This window comes from Dermacentor variabilis, chromosome 4, assembly GCF_050947875.1.
Source record: "Dermacentor variabilis isolate Ectoservices chromosome 4, ASM5094787v1, whole genome shotgun sequence".
Taxonomy (NCBI): Eukaryota; Metazoa; Arthropoda; class Arachnida; order Ixodida; family Ixodidae; genus Dermacentor; species Dermacentor variabilis.
Window position 1 is genome coordinate 143,795,175 of NC_134571.1, and position 17,316 is coordinate 143,812,490.

A 17,316-nucleotide genomic window follows, 5' to 3' on the forward strand; every position below is an offset into this window, starting at 1 on the left:
AGCTCCCCAACATATGTTCCGTTTCGCCTGCTCGGCTCCGTTGAGGTGCGAACGTGACGTGGCATCGCAGCCAGTGCGAATTTAGGTAGGTGCCTTTCACTGCCCCAGACAACAGGCGCCGCCGTTTTCACTCAATGGGCCATATGATGCTTTCGCATCAAAAATAAGAAGAAATTAATGAATATAAAGGAATTGCTATAGTGAGTAGCACGGGTGAGCGAGAGCACATGACCGCGAACGCGACCCGGGAGTCGCATGCTGGAGTCCATTTGCTGTGGGTGCCGGGGCGAAGGGCAAGTATGCAGACTTCATGCACGCATAGCATGGATGGCATGGCGAAAGCGCGAGACGAAAGGCCGAGTACCGGGCAAGACTCTGCGGTGACGGCTGCTATGAAATGGCTCCATAGTAGCCCGCCACCTTCTGTTCACTGATAGCGTGCGGCGAGCGCGACCACCGCGACGAGCCATACCATAAATGAAAACAAAACGCTGCATGAGTAGTGGTCTATCTGCGGCGGCTACTGTGAATCGCGCGCACGCGCTGCCTCTCGCGATCTCCCGATTAGCAAGGCAGTCGCGCCGCATTTCGCGCCGTTTTCAATGTGCCGCACGAGACAGAGTGTTCATGCCAGCCAATGTATAGCAAAATGAAAACAAGTATATGCTGCGCTGTAATTTTGCATTAGAGAGCATCGTAATCATCGGTGAATTTTTTAACGGTAACAACCTAAAGGAGCACGGCGTGGCGTCAATATCTTGTCAGAGTGTCCGTTGGACGATGTCCCAAAGAAGTATAGCATCTCTACAATCTACGAAACAATCATCTAAATTCTCCGCACGTGGACAAAGTCGACCGTTCGTTGATGAAGGCACAAAGCAGCCTCTCGAGTTCAAGCAGGCTTTAACAGGAAGTGTTTCCGCATCAATTTAAAGAAAATGGTTTAACTGATAGAATAATAGTCATTTTGCCGACCCAATTAAGTGCATCCTGTAAGGCGGACCTAAATAATGTGCACGATATAAAGCATCTGGGAGAATTTCACACACTAACAAAGGAGAAATTGCTTTTCGACTCGCAGTGATCATGTAATCCAGGCTGAATTTCCATTTCCGTAAAAGAAATGAGTCAACAACACACTTGAGAAATTTTCAGGAAACATGACGGACATATTTGGCATCAGGTGTCACTAGTACATAAGGAATATAATGAAATAATCGGAGCAGTAACATATCACGCGAAAACAGATGGTCCCTATGTGAAAAGAAACACAGGCCAGAAACATTTTGCCTAAGAGATGGACTAAACTTTGGACACCACGTTCATTGTGGGAGGAACAGGTTATCATGCCACATGGATTCACAACTCGAGCTCCAAATGAATATTGCAAATACGCAATGCCGTGGCTGATTGTGAAGTCGTGAGCAGTGCAGTACTTGCAGCACATACATGAAAGGCAAAATAAGAACACACTGCAAACTTCAGCATGACTGAAAGATGACAAATTACTCCCCCGCCATGAATTCGCTTACCGTTGTATTCTTCCCACTACTCGCGACCAATCATCATTATCATCAGCCTGGTTACGCCCACTGCAGGGCAAAGGCCTCTCCTATACTTCTCCAACTACCCCGGTCATGTACTAATTGTGGTCATGTTGTCCCTGCAAACTTCTTAATCTCATCCGCCCACCTAACTTTCTTCCGCCCTCTGCTACGCTTCCCTTCCCTCGTAATCCATTCCGTAACTCTTAATGAACATCGGTTATCTTCCCTCCTCATTACGTGTCCTGCCCATGCACCCCCCCCCATTTCTTTTTCTTGATTTCAACTAAGATATCATTAACTCGCGTTTGTTCCCTCACCCAATCAGCTCTTTTCTCATCCTTTAACGTTACACCTATCATTCTTCTTTCCATAGCTTGTTGCGTCGTCGTCAAGTTAAGTAGAACCCTTTTAGTAAGCCTCCAGGTTTCTGCCCCGTACGTGAGTACTGGTAAGATACAGCTGTTATACACTTTTCTCTTGAGGGATAATGGCAACCTGCTGTTCATGATCTGAGAATGCCTGCCAAACGCACCCCAGCCCATTCTTATTCTTCTGGTTATTTCAGTCCCATGATCCGGATCCGCAGTCACTACCTGTCCTCAGTAGATGCATTCCCTTACCACTTCCAGTGCCTCACCACCTATCGTAAACTGCTGTTCTCTTCCGAGACTGTTAAAAATTACTTTAGTTTTCTGCAAATTATTTTTTAGACCCACCCTTCGGCTTTTTTTCTCCAGGTCAGTGAGCATGCATGCACTGCAGTTGGGCCCCTGAGTTACTAAGCAAGGCAATATCATCAGCGAGTCGCAAGTTACTAAGGTATTCTCCATTAACTCTTATCCCAAATTCTCCCCAATCCAGGTCTCTGAATGCCTCCTGTAAGCACGCTGTAAATAGCATTGGAGAGATCGTATCTCCCTGTCTGACGCCTTTCTTTATTGGGATTTTGTTGCTTTCTTTATGGAGGACTACGGTGGCTATGGAGCCGCTATAGATATCTTTCAGTATATTTAGATACGGCTCGTCTACACCCTGACTCCGCAATGCCTCGCGACCAATAAGTGTCGCAATTTCGATGATGTAAGAGGCACTCCCAAATAGAACAGATCTTTCTTTTTTTTACATTGAATGCATGCGTAGCGTGATGGCGTTGTAGTCCATAGCCCATTCAAAGACCTGAACCGTTTTCAACGTTAACTCTAGCACTAGAACCTGCGCAAAACTCTTCTGTAAAAGAGGAGTCTTTACACTCAATTTATCAATACATAAAACAGCCACGTTGTATACATATGCGAGAACCCAAATCTCACTCGACAGCAATGTAAACTCCTGGAAATTTTGTTTTCAGAATGCGCATAAAAGATGGCTTTAAATACAATGAGAACAGATGCGGTGACATAGAGCATCCTTGTCTTGCTGATGATAGAAGCCCGATTGGTTCGGAAAGAGAACCATTGACTATAAGCCGTATCGAGCGATTAGCATAACATAATCTGTCGCCTTTAAGGAGCTAGGATACATTATTTTTATCCTGGTCAATATATTCATGTAGTCTTGTCTGAATGCATGGACAGACAAGACTTCTCTTATACTGTTTGGAGCTTATTCTTGGCCTATAGTAATACCTGCGCAGTAAGAGAATGCCACGTTTCAATTTTTAGATTTGGTACATAAATACCGGCGCCGACGACGCAAGCGGGTTGCTTGATTTCGCAACATTTTTGTTTACGTGTCCTTTCGATGCTCCGAACTCTGTATTTGGTGGTGACGGCCTGCTTTTCCTCTTTCAGAAGCGCCAGTCTTTCGCCGTCACGTCAATTTCTCGGAAGCGAGGCTTTGGGTTTTGTACACCTGACACACCTTGCTTTCTAGAGAGAGAGAGAGAGAGAGAGAGAATCAACTTTTGTGCTGAGCCCTTAGTGACGGTTGGTGCGCGCTGGCACCAGATGGCGTGGAACCTTCTTCTCAGGTCCCATATGCGTCCAGCAGTTCCTGGCCCCTAGCCGCCAGCGCGAGCTGGGTCGGTAGGTCGGGGCTGGACAACAAGGTCTCCCATCGCTCGGGGGGGTTGGGACTGGGGAGGGTGGGGGGTAGGGATGGTGGGGGGTTCTTGAGCTTAGTGCACTCTGCAAGGATGTGTGCTAGAGTGCCTTTTGACCGTCTGTAAAAAGGGCATGAAGTGCCATGCTCTGTTGGGAACATCTTGTGCAAGAGCACGGGATGCGCTAGCGACCCCGCTTGCGTGCGTCGCACGATCGTTTGCTGCATTCGGTTGAGTTGCGGATGCGGACGGGGAAGCCTACATCTGCCGCTTCTGTACATTTGCGTGATTTCTTTGTAGCTTGTCACGGGGTGCGGTAGCTCTGGCTCGTCCTCGGCCCGGATTGAAAGTTCTCGGAAGCGTTATTCAGAAATATCGATCGATATTTCATCGAATGTCCCTTCAATAATTGCTACCATACCACCGGTCACTGTAGTTGAAATTTCCAGCTGAGCATACGTTTCCCTTCGGTGTAACACGAAACCCGCTTTTGTATTTCAGCGCCTCAAAACCTGCAGATCAGAAAGTGCCAAGAAAGAACATTTGCGTGGTCAATTTACACATGTCTCGTAGGGGCATTTGTCTACATTTCAGAAGTGATTAGTTATCCTCTCAATATTTGCAGATAATGATTCGCCTGCACGTCCAACGTTCCCCCGAGAGGGGCGTCTTCGCGTTGGACGACTTAAACGTGGAAAGCCAGGAATGTACGCCTGGTAAGTTGAATAAGTTTATTTATTTATTTATTTATTTATTCAATTATCCTTTCTATTTAAATGCGTATTTTGATACTTTCCATCGAGGGATTCCATAGAGGGAAGCCACTCCAAAGAGGAAGGACTGGAACCGGCATGAGTGACAGTCGTTCTTATGATGTTCATGGTGTTATAGAGGGCCCTGATGCACTTTGACAGGTGGTTCGATTTTTCTGGGTATTAAAGAAATATAATAATAAAGTGAATTCTCAATTAATGCAGAGCTGTTCTCGTGTTGTGTGTACGGAGGTTGCCCATACATATGGGCCGATAAGACAGCGAACCTGCAGTGGAAGTCTAATTGTTATGGCGTTGCGACCTGAGCTTGAGGTGGCAGGTTGAATCCCAGCCGCGGCATCGACATTTCGTTGGGAAACAAATGAAAACATTCTTGTCTACCCTGCACTGGATACACGTTACAGAACCTCAGGTGGTCGAAATTGCTACCTCGCCCCTTTTTTCTCCTTGTTTTCTCTTTGAGTCCAAAGGTTAAACAAACTGAAATATTCAACATAAAATATTACCACGCTCTGCAGTATGAGACTTTATAACAAGAAAGCAGAAAGCGATGCAATCTATCCTGAGTATGAAACGATGAATCAGGGAAGAGCTCATAAATCGAGGAGCAAGTCAGGCATCCCCCACAAGCTGAGAAATAATAAAACAGAAATGCCATGTGTCATCAAAGAATAAAATTAAATTCTGGGGTTTTAAGTACCAAACCGACGATCTCATTGTGAAGCACGCAGTAGTGAGGGACTCCACAATAATTTTGAACACCTAGGATCTTTTACGTGAACCCAATGCATGGTACACAAGCGGTTCTCCCCACCTTCCGTGCTCCCCCTACCTTTCTTTATGAAAGACCCTTTAAAAGCTGTACGCCGCCTTCCCCCGAACAACCCCCTGAAGAAGGAGCCGAATGGGCTCCGAAAAGTAGGGCTAATAAAATTCAGTTATTTGGTTGGAGTCAGTGTGAAAGTCCTTATGGTACACTGGCGTTTTTACATTCCGACCCCATGGGAATGCGGCCGCCGCAGTGGGGACCGAGCCGACGACGTCTTGCCTATATCTCTCCCTACCCTCCCTCCAAACACTTGCGCGCGACGGAAGGCGGCATGCTTCCTCCAAGGTTTCGTCCCTTGCGGGCGTGCGATTGAGCCGCGATCTCCCGCTCACCATCGCACGCCTTAAGAACGAGGCCAGAGCCCATGAGCCACTGTGGCACGTTCCCGGTGAACCTGCCGTGCCAGCGAAAATATGCCGTGACCGCAGACCATTGCGGAGAGGCGTGCAGAAATGGTAAATGCAAGGGGAAAGTGAAACATCTATTTGCTACCCTTTACCGAAAGAGAGAGAGGAAAGTAGAAAGATGTGAGGGGAAATGGGGAAACAAAGTGCGCGAGTGATCGAGAGGTTCCAACAAGTCACGTGAACATAGAGGTAAAGAGAGATAAAAAGACGGGAAAGGCAGGCAGGTTAACCGGATAAGATTCTGGTTTGCTATCCAGCACTGGAGAAGGCTGAAGGGAAATGAGAGACAGAAAGAAGAGCGCAGAAAAAAAGCCAAGGAACAAAAAAAGTTAGGGTAGTTCGTAAACGTCCATGAGAAATAAAGTCCTTCCAATAGGACACTCGAACGTAAAAATTTCAATAGTGCCTTCCCTGTCTCGTAGTGCGACTACTGTATAGGTCGCCGTTACAGGACTGTCTGCTCCCGAAAACGGCCGTTCGTCAAGACGCGCCAGAGCGGTCACAAGTGACTGCCTGTGTGCGCTATATCGGTGACAACGACAAAGAACGTGTTCGATAGTGTCTTCGTCGCCGTAGGGGTCGCACGCAGTACTATGCTCCCATCCTATGCGGAAAGCAAACAACTTCGTAAATGCGACGCCAAGGTACAATCGGTAAACTACCGTTGTGTCGGGTCGGGATAGACCGGGTGGATAATGAAGTTGTAGACAGGGGTCCAGTCGACGCAGACGTGTGTGTTGGAAACTAGGTATACTCCACAACGATTGTGATTAATCATATTTAAGCACTCAGAGTTGCAATGTTGTCTCTTTTTGGCAGCGGGATCGGCTCCTGCCCGCCGTCTTCATGAGCAGATCGAGCAACTTCGTCGACCTGTTCAATACCCATCATGCCGCAGTGGCTAGGGCGTCACTGAAATGTGATGCCGTGACGTTGCTACGGACAGCTAGTGCTACAAATCCGAGAGCACGTAAACATAGGAGGCTCACTCTAATATCTACAGTGCCTTCTGTTGTGGCGGCCATGCTCCTTCCTTCTGTTGTTTTGTTGTCCTCCTCATGTAATTTTAAGCACGCCATAAGGAGTAGTGAGGGCTGCATATATATATATATATATATAGTAATCATATCATGAGAAGCTAACAGACACTCCAAGGACAACGCAGGCGAAATTAATTCGACTTACTAATTGAAATAAAGCAGTTATACATTAATGGCACTGAAATTGGACGAAAAACAAGTTTGCGCAGGTGGGGAACGGTCCCACATCTTCGAATTACTCATGCGATGCTCTACCAGTTAAGCTACCGCACCGCCGCCTTCCCATTCCCTTACCGGGGATATTTATGTGTTACTACTAGAACTAACCCTGGGAGTGTTAGCCAGCGCCACCACTCACAAACCTTGGGCGCGGATGTGGAACATTCATTCTGCCGCAGGCGTATACACAAGTGATCAATAAACTCACACATGCTACCTGCAGGTATCAATGTTGCCGGATTCGAGACCCACGAAATGTTATGTAGGGAAAGAGAAGAAAGAGGATATATATATATATATATATATATATATATATATATATATATATATATATATATATATATATCATTACACTGCCGTTAAACTTTCTTTTCTGGTCAAAAAGCATACGTTTGTCGGGACATGTCGAGACCTGTCAGCTATGGAACACGTTTTCTGCGATTACCATTGCTACGTCGCTCAGAGGATGCGGACAGGCGTCGCTACAGCATGCGCTTAGCAGCTTGGCGAGAGTGGCATTATCGCTATATTCTTCCCGGAGATTACAACGAGCATGCAGTACGAACAGGCAGACGTTGCTGACGCTATCTGGACGCTCCTGAAGTCAAAGTCGGTTCTGTAACACAAAATGTAACACGAACGACAATTGAAAGAGACGACTTGCAGTAGTTGGCCGCCAAGACGTTCAAGGTTCTGCCAGGAAAATAGCAGCCACTGGGATCAACGTCTAATGGCCAAAGTTTTCTACGCTTGCGTTAAGTACAGACACATGTTTTGCTGCGGGCACTAAGGTTAATAATTGCCTCGCTGAAACCTGGAACATTATCTCGTCGTGAGTAAAAGGGAGCCCTCGCCATACAGCGATCACAAGCGGTTTTCCTCTAACACCAATGAAAATGAACAGCACAGCTTAGTCACGGTGGTCTAAAGGTTATTGGCGTTTTTAGCAGCACAATATTATTGATGGCGTCTCAGCGACGTCAAAATCACACCTGTAGAGGCGGCTCCTTTTAATAATGTAAAGCAGCTATGCCATCCTGAGCCCAGAAAAGTTAGACAATTGAGCACCGATTGTAACGTAAAATAAATAAGGATACTGATGATGTCCCGGTAAGAAAGAAGGGGTGCTATGCAGGATGCACCGTGTATGGAAAACTCGAGATCTTTACGAGCTCTGAAGACGCCCCAAAATGAAAGAACTAATGGTACCAAGACAATCATTGTGCGCCGACATGCCTCCAGTTTGATTGACTGATCTAGATTGCCTCTGGGTGACTATCATCACTTGTGGGTTTCCTTGTGAGTGGTCGGCAAGCTGAGGTCACGTGGTCATACCGCTGGTGCATGGTCAGTGCCTACTTTCATTTCTTTGTCGTACCACCGAGTGCATTACATGCGCGATCAAGTTACAGAATAAGTTCATTTAGCACAATAATATGCGTCAATTTAATGCGGTTTATATCGGTGTTAAAGTTTACAAGATCAAAAATGAATGTGTATTAGAGTAAGTTATTACGTTAATTCGCGTTGAACCACGGGGGAACGCACCCTTTCCTCTTTCCTCTGGATTGAATTGGTGCGGCTGGCTACGTGCTCACATTTCTCAGCACGAATTCGTGTGCGCCTTGTTTTCACACTGGGTTTGCAGCAGACCGCTCGTTACTCGCGCTAAAGTAAGGCTATGAGACGATGTGAGCGCCGGCTAGCTCCGAATTGGTTTGCCGAGCGCTTACCGTAAGGACGCAGCAGTGCCGGAAAACACGCATACGAGCAAAGGGTTAGGAAACCATGGTTTATTTTCTTTTACTTTTTGACGCACCTTCGTACAAGGTAGCGCCGAGCGATGGCTTCTAACAACCGCAGGAATGAGTCGTCATACTGGGTAGCCTCGGGCGATGCATGGCTTCTAACAAACGCAAGAAACGGTCCTTGCGGCGCACGCGGCTGTTAGTTGACTTCCACCACATCTATGTTAGGCGGGACTCCCAAAGCGGGGTAGTTACCCTTTACCCACCGCTGATGAGGCAGCGCTTCACTTTTTGACAATAACCTTCTATGTTTTGCGCCTGAGCACCCGCGACGGAGTCCACAAAGTTCACGCGCTGGTTGACTTTCTCCCGATGCTGGTTGAGGCTCGCCCGTTAGCATCCCCTAAATTTGGGATACAATTGTATGCGGCTCATTGGTCACTGTGATCAATGGTCCCCGGCTGAACATGTGCTTCGGTAATCGTGCCTAGCATCGCTGCGTCTCGTTAAAGTTATCGCCATTTCTATAGCAAAGAAATAGCGTCTGAGCGTACTACACACCCATCGCGAGTATTGTACGTTTTAGAACGTACGACAGAGCAAGTTTTACTATGCAGTGCACGGTAGGACGTAGGTGTGAGATTTCTATGTTACGTTGTTTGTCTTTCGTCGAACAAGTTCTCGCAACGAGAAATAATGTTTCGAATTCACACCTATTGAATTCAGAGGACACGCACGTCGGAGATAAATTCAGTTATGGTCGCGTTAACTCGTAAGCCCTTGTAAAGCGTGGGGTGAGGCAAACCTACTTAGTTTTCATCAAAAGCCCCCCCCCCTCCCATCTCTCTCTCTCTCTCTCTCTCTCTCTCTCTCTCTCTCTCTCTCTCTCTCTCTCTCTCTCTCTCTCTCTCTCCCTCTCAGTTTGAGTTTGTGGAGTGCAGGTTTGTAAAATATACCAATTGCGTGCACTACAGAGGAAGCGGTACCGTAGCGAGAACACTGCAATGGGACTGCTTGTTATAATATACCGAACCGATAGAGAAAATAGACAATGTTTCAAAACACATGAAAGATGAATGTGCCGCTTTGTGGTGTAATACATCTTAATAAATGCTCACCCTAATCATTCGCTAAAAAAAAGCCACAGTTTTCCCCGAAAAGTGACAAATTGATTTCGACACCGAAGTATTAGACAACTTCATGAAGTAAAGGCGGCAGTTCTGGCGGCTGTATAAGTTGGAGTAAAGATTCGCTTACTAATAAATTAACAGCTACGGTGACACCCGCGTACAAGCAAACTTGAACAGGTCTAACTTGACTGCGAATTTTCAATGTCACAAAGCTGCCGGGATAAAGAGCAACCGAGGCAGCGAACGAACGTTTCAGTTAGTCTCTATAGCATAAATGCATCCCTCAAGTTTGAGATGACGCCACTTCGTGCAGTAGGCACACATGCAACAGCGAAGAGCACGTGAAACCGCAAGCTATCGCGGCTCGTCCCCCCCGCCTCCTCTCCACTAGACTTGCACCCACCATAGATTACTTCTGCGATGGGTTGCGCGGGGCCGCACTCACTCATGCAATACGCAGCAAAGACCGCGCTTAAAGAGGCCACAGGCGCTCACCTGACCTGCCCCCCCCCCCCCTATCATACGCTTGATCACGTTACAGAGCACTCACCTCGCCTTCCATCCCTTGCGCGCACAACGCTGCGCGAGCAGAAAGACGGCGCGCATCAAACCACCGTTCTTGTCAGCTCACCATCGTACTCTTTCTCTCGTACCTACAGTATAAGGCGCGTGACAGGATCTTATCGCACTAGAATTATATACGCAACCTCATGGAAACGGCGACGGAGGAAATTTTCCTTGTTTGTCCTTGTAGTTGTTCTCGCAATAGAGACGAAAACGAAGGACACAATAATTACAAAAAATAATACATTTTGGAAAGAATTCCCTTGTTTAGGGCTATAGAGAACGAGTTCAAGAATATTGTGGGAAACGATCGAAGTGAAAGACATTGCAGAGCTGTGGCGGCTAGATATCATATTCTCTCCCGTGAGTTCGTAGACCCCTATTGCCTGGGACAGAAAATTTTGGAGATTTTATAATTCGCACGAATTTCGTTTCTTTTATTCATTTTTATCCCATTGTTTGTAACCTTTTGACGATTTTGTTTCAGAGCGCCCAAGCGGTTCCTGCGACTTCGACTGGGATGAAACGTGTGGATATAGCCTGGGAGACGGCAGCGAAATATGGCAGTATGCAGGCGTGCATCGACAGCCCTTTCACGGAGTAGACTATTCAACAAACACAGACAGCGGTTAGAAAACTTCTCGTTAAAGCTATTTTTTAAATGATTTATTACAGGCGCGGACGACTTTCTGTGGCAATGAAGAGGGCGCTACGCAGGCAGAACATGCGCACGCATAAAAGCGCTTATGAAAAATTAACGCAGAAACCATCATTGTTGATTACCTATGTCATACCGAGTATTTGTATACGGTGTAGACCACGCAAATAGGTGCGAAGAGTGGCAATAATAGTGTGACGATGATGGCTTCATAAAGACTACATGACGACCATGGTATGAGGATGCTAGAGAGAACACTGTGGTATGACGAGGATGGTTTGACAATAGCTGCGTGACGACCACAGTATGACGACAATGTGTTGGCAAGGACACCATGACGACCATGAGGAGACGACGCCTGAGTGACGACAATGACGTGACGACAACGGCGTGACGACGACGTGACGCCGATGCTTGTGCGATGCCAATCTGGTTACGATGTTAAAACGACCACATGACTACAATGGTATGACGATGACTGTAGGACGACGACGGCATGTTGACGATGGCATGACGTCAAAGGGATGACGAAGGTTGAATCACGGTGACGGCGTAAGGACAACGACATGACGACAGTGCGTTGACAACAGTGCAATGAATAAAATAAAAGGACGACGATGGAAGAACTCTGACTGCATTTCGATAGTGGCATTACGACGGCGGGAAGATGACGTGTTAACGACGATATACCAACGTAGTGACAGCAACACAGTAAACACGGCGGGAAGATGACGACGACACGGCAACAAAGGAGTGATCACAATGTCATGAAGGCAATGAAATGACGACGACAGCATGACAATGACATGTTGATCTCAGATCTCACCTTTGTGCTCACTTGCATCAAAAGCCGCCGTGGGCCACATTAGTTCACACTCTATACATACAGTGTTTGCTTGCACTATGTCCGGCGGCTTTTCGAGAATTATCGCCGGAATCAGCCGAAATTCTTTCGGCGAGAATATCGGCCCGTCACTGCGTGCAACCTGGCTCTCACCTTGACTTCGAATGCGCAAAGAGCTCTTTTGCATTTCAAGGTCCCACATTCTCATTCGCCCATGTTCAAGGTGCGGAAGAGAAGACAAAACACCCGATTTACACGACCAAATAAGGGCAAAATACACCACTGAGTGTTGAATTAGACCTAGTTTTCCTGCTTTTCTTTCGCGCGTTTGGGCGATTGCGAGACCGTTGCAGGTGCAAGGTTGCGCCGATTCCGTATCTGTTTCGAGCTAGCAAAAGTGTTGTCAAATGCTATCAGAATACCTGGCTGAGTAACACAAGTCCAGAAGCACCACCCCCCCTGCTTTCCTTTCATTGCCACAGAAACGTGTCCCCGAGTACAGCGTCATTATTGTTCTGCGTGCCTTATCGTTTTCTGCTCTCTTTCTTAAAGCAAGTTACTATCACGGAAAGAGCTGCAAAGCACTGAACTGAAGCATTGCAATGCACTGAATTTGCGACGCAACTTAAGTTGATGCGAAAGGAAATTACCTTTGCAACGAGAAATCACCATGGTAATGTTACGTTATAAAGGAAAGCCACAACATTCTTAGAGCATTATACTGATATGTGATGGACAGGGAGGCTTGCTCAGTTTGCTAGTATATTACCAAAATTCCGAGACGCTCAAAAAGCAAGAAACTTCTTTCAAGCGTCTTGAAAGAGTCTAGAAACACCACATGTATCTGTTAGATATTACGGTTCTTCGTAGTGTGCAAATGACTTCTATATATCTATTATACCTAAAGGCTGCTGAGCCACATGATGACACAAGTGAGTTATTATTGCCTATGTGTACGTTACTGACATAAAAAGTATTTTTTTCTTTGAACCGCCTAGTAAATGTCAAAGGAAAGATGTCTAGTAGATGGAGAAAAGCGTCCCCGCTTTCTTATTGTCCTTAAAAAAGTATTTTTCTGACTTAAAAACATAAATTAAGGCGTAACAATATATAGATAGAATTTATTGAGAAGGACAGAGAGATCGTCATGAGCTATTAGTTCGGCCTTGTCTGCAACTCTGCAGTGAGGAAGAGGGAAGGGGAGTGAAAGTAACAATGCGTGTTAGGTTGCATTGTGATTTATTTTTTTATTTTGTTTATTTAGGAATATTGCAGACCTTAGAAGGCCCAGGCAGGAGGGGAAAGGTACATACAAAAAAAGAAAACACAATAGATTGACGAAGGAAAAAAAAAGCTCCGGAAAAAAATGTAATAGAAAGTACAATTGCATAATGAGTAAAGCACCTCTAAATAATGCATAGAGTGTGGCAGATACAAATTGAAACACTGTTTCACAAGTACAATTTCAAAGCACAGGAAATGTAATAGAAAAAAAGGAGGAGTGCATAATTCAAAATTACTACAACGCGCAAATCAATAAATATTGCACAACGATACAAATTGAAACCAGATTTCGTAAGAACAAGCACTAATATTAGATAGTAATAGACGATATTGAGTCAGTGTTGAGAAGTTTGCTATTGGGTAGGCTGTTCCATTGCGTTACTGTTCGAGGGAAAAAGGAAGACAAAGACATTGGTTCTCCCATTATAAGGCGTTAATGATGTAGCGTGGCGATGTCTTGTTCGGCGGGCAGTAAGGGGTGTTATGTAAGGTTCGGGAGAAAGAGATAGTTTATTGTTACTCAGCAAGAAGAGAAATTTAAGCCTGTGAATTTTTCTTCTTAGTTGCAAAGACTGAATATTGTGTTCAGCCATTAAGTGAGTTGGGGAATCACTTGAGCGATATTTAGAGACGATGAACCTTACTGCTTTACGTTGTATCATTTCTAGCGCATCGATGTTAGCTTTAGTATAGGGATCCTTTACAATAGCTGCATACTCGAGTTTAGGACGGAAAAGAAAGGTGTAGGCGATAAGACGGGTTCTAGAAGGAGCGTGCTTTAATTTATGCCTGAGGTAGCAAAGCTTCTTAAAAGCCGAGTCGCAAAGATGGGAGATGTGCGAGTTCCAACTAAGGTTACTGGCTATTGTAACACCGAGGTATTCATATTCATTCACCTCAGTAAGAGGTTTGGATGCTAGGCTATAGGTAAACGACAATTTATTAATTTTCCTAGTGATCTTCATAAATACTGTTTTATCAATGTTAAGCTGCATATCCCAGCGCGCACACCAAGCTAGTATGTCTTGAAGGTTAGAGTTTAGAATAGCTTGATCTTGTCGGCAAGTGATCTCATTAAAGAGGAGGTAGTCATCAGCAAACAGTTTTATTTGTACGGGTTGAGTAACAGTGTCTACAGTGTCATTAATATATATATTAAATAATAATGGTCGAAGAACACTACCCTGGGGAACACCAGAAGTGACAGGAAGGGCGCTGGAAGAGCAATTATCAATTACTACGAATTACGCATGGTTAGAAATATAAGCGCGAATCCAATTTACGAGATCTGAAGGATTGTAGAAATGTTCAAGTTTTTCTATTAGCTTTGCGTGCGATACAAGATCAAATGCTTTCCTGAAGTCCAAGAATATGATGTAAGTTTGCCCTGGTTTGTCGATAGTGCTAGCGAGACTGAACTACAGTGGTTAATGGGGTTACAGTGGAGAGGCCCTTTCGAAAACCATGCTGCATAGGAGATAGAATGGCTCTATCATCGAGAAATTTATTGATTTCAGAAGCAATAATATGTTCTAGAAGTTTGCAACAAGATGAGGTTTGTGAAATGGGACGATAGTTTGTCACTAGTGATGGATCGCCTGCTTTTAGCATCGGAACAATACGAGCAGAAAGCCAATTGTTAGGAAGCACCGCCGATGAAAAGGATGCACGAAAGATAATTACGAGAAAGTGAGATAGCATTTCAGCGAAACACGTTTGGTAGGTTATCAAGCCCAGGAGATGATTTTGTTTTAATATTCAGACGCATAGAAAAGACGCCAGACAAAGAAATAAAACTAAAATCATTGTTGTGTGCTACGCCATTCACACGAGGGGAACGGGCGAGTTCGAAAAGACACTTAAAATAAGCAATGAAGTGAACAGCGATATCTTGTTTAACGACGACAGGATTGCCCTCATGCATAATATGATCAACTGATTTACTTTTTTTTACTAAGATAACCCCAAAATTTGGAAGGAGCAGTTCTGATGAAGTTAGGAAGGGTGAACTGGTAATAGTGAAGTTTAGCAACACTGATAGCCTCATTTAATTTTGCTTGGCAGAGTTCTACTATGTCACGAGAAATACCCTGTCGTCTTAGTCATTTGACCTTTCTCTTTATGTGCACTATGTCACGCGTCATCCAGGGAGTAGCTCTATATGCTGTCTTGGTTTTATTTGGAATAAAGTTGCCAATACAGTGCGTACAAATATTCTTAAATTCATCCCAAAGTTGAACGGTGTCATGTCCCCCAAAACCGCTAAGACGAAAGTCAAGATAATCCAGTATGCTCTCATCCCTGTCGCGTGAAAAATCTTTTACAGTAATAGTTTTGGAATGAGTAGATCTCAGAGGATCAAGGTAGCAAGAAAAAGCCACAAGTTCATGGTCAGAAATGCCATGTTCAACAGAGATAGAATAATTATCTGAAGTCCGGCTAATAAACACAAGGTCAAGTATTCAGGCAGCAGTAGTGCTAATTCGTGTTGGCTCAGTAACCACTTGCTGCAAGTTGTGCATCAAGATTATGTTACGCAACGGCTCATTATTTATATAAACATCAGCGCTAGGAGTTCCGTGAATCCAGACAACTCCCGGAAGATTGAAATCACCCATGAGAAAAATTTTTTCGTGCACAAAAGACGCCATGTGATCACGCAGATCATTGAGAAATTGCGGAGCGGAATCGGGAGCGCGGTAAACAGCAAACATCAAAACAGAAACATTATGGCATAAAATTTTTAAAGAGATCACTTCAAGATTATCAGCTTGACGTAGGAGAACTGCCGAAATATCTTGTCTCACCAAAATAGCAACACCGCTACCTCTAGTAGGTCTATCACGACGGAAAGCACGGTAATTAGAGGGAAAGACATCCGTATCTTCTATGTTGTCATACAACCATGTTTCTGTGATGGCGAGAATGAGGGCGTTACGCGCAAGAATTATCGCGTCAAGCTGACCACTCTTGTTGATAAGACTGCTTGCATTGATATTTAAGATTCGGAATTCTTGAGAGGGAGCAAGTCAGTCCTTTTTTGAAGTACTGCGATAGTCGTGGATTTTAATGCTGGTGTTCGTGGCATCATTCCATATAAAGTATTCATTGTTGACCCGCAGTTTCGCGTCTGTCAAAGTAACTTTTTTGTCCTCTTTCTTTTCAGCCTTCGCGCTGTCCCAAAGCAATTTACGTTTTCTGAGGGTTTCATGCGAATAATCATTTTGCACTGAAATTCTGGTCCCTTTTAACTTGTGGGCGTTCTTTAAGATTGCACGTTTTTCATTGAAGTCCTGAAAGAACATAATAACAGGTCTTTGTTTACCAGTCTTCCCTAAACGGTGGATCCTTCCAATCGAGCTGGAATTTACGTTTAGCATATGGGAAAATATGTCAGTCAAAAATTTTTGCTTAAGCTCGGTTTCTGTTTCAGTGGCTTCCTCCCGAAGGCCAAATAGTATCAAATTGAAACGCCTACTACTACCTTCCAATTCTACTATCTTGGTTTCTAGAGATTTAACGGTTTGTTCGAGTTCATGAACACGAACGACACGTTTTTCTAAAACGGTGAAACGATTGCCCCAATCAGTAAAAAGTTTTTCCATGTTATTCTGCTGCGTTCTAAGCATCGCCATATCTTCAACTAACTCAGTTTGTCCTGCCAGTATTTCTTGCAGCACTTCTTCAATATCGGGGCCTGGATATGTCTCAACGTCACCGCAAAGCAAAAGTAAACACATACAGTACATTTCGTAAGCAATACTAGCACAACGCCGGGGGCACGGCAAGACCAAAAGACAGCGGCAATCGCTCTTAAATGAGGCAGAATAGTAGCTAACCTGCATGAAGCAGAGGAAAGGCTTGTGAGGCCACATGCCCGCAGTTGGTCCGCCGTGCCCACTGAAATTGTGCAGCTGCAGTCGTCCTTTTGTACAGCAGCCCACTGATGTCACATGATGTGTAGGTGGCGCTATGGTTGAATTGCGCGGGACCAGAGCTGGCGTGACGTGGAAGGAAGATGTTTCGTGATAACTCTCCATCGTTGCTGACGCGTTAAGAAAACACGTGGAAGGAACAGGCACATTTTGGCAGCTTGAAGATCCGGTAGAATAACTGTTTTGGTGATACGCTGCTCCGGTGAAACCAAGAACGAGCACCTGCATGAAGCAGAGGAAAGGCTTGTGAGGCCACATGGCCGTAGTTGGTCTGTTGGTCCGCCGTGCCCACTGAAA

The 17,316-nt window shown here is 45.1% G+C and overlaps 1 protein-coding gene across 1 annotated transcript in view; it reads left to right on the forward strand.

The window, feature by feature from the left end:
• Positions 1-17,316, forward strand: part of LOC142579874 (MAM and LDL-receptor class A domain-containing protein 1-like) — a 158,256-nt gene that overhangs the window by 23,951 nt on the left and 116,989 nt on the right. The window contains exons 4-5 of the mRNA XM_075690510.1: positions 4,214-4,304; positions 10,786-10,926. Coding sequence (XP_075546625.1) covers positions 4,214-4,304; positions 10,786-10,926 — 232 coding nt within the window. The remainder of the gene's footprint in view (positions 1-4,213; positions 4,305-10,785; positions 10,927-17,316) is intronic.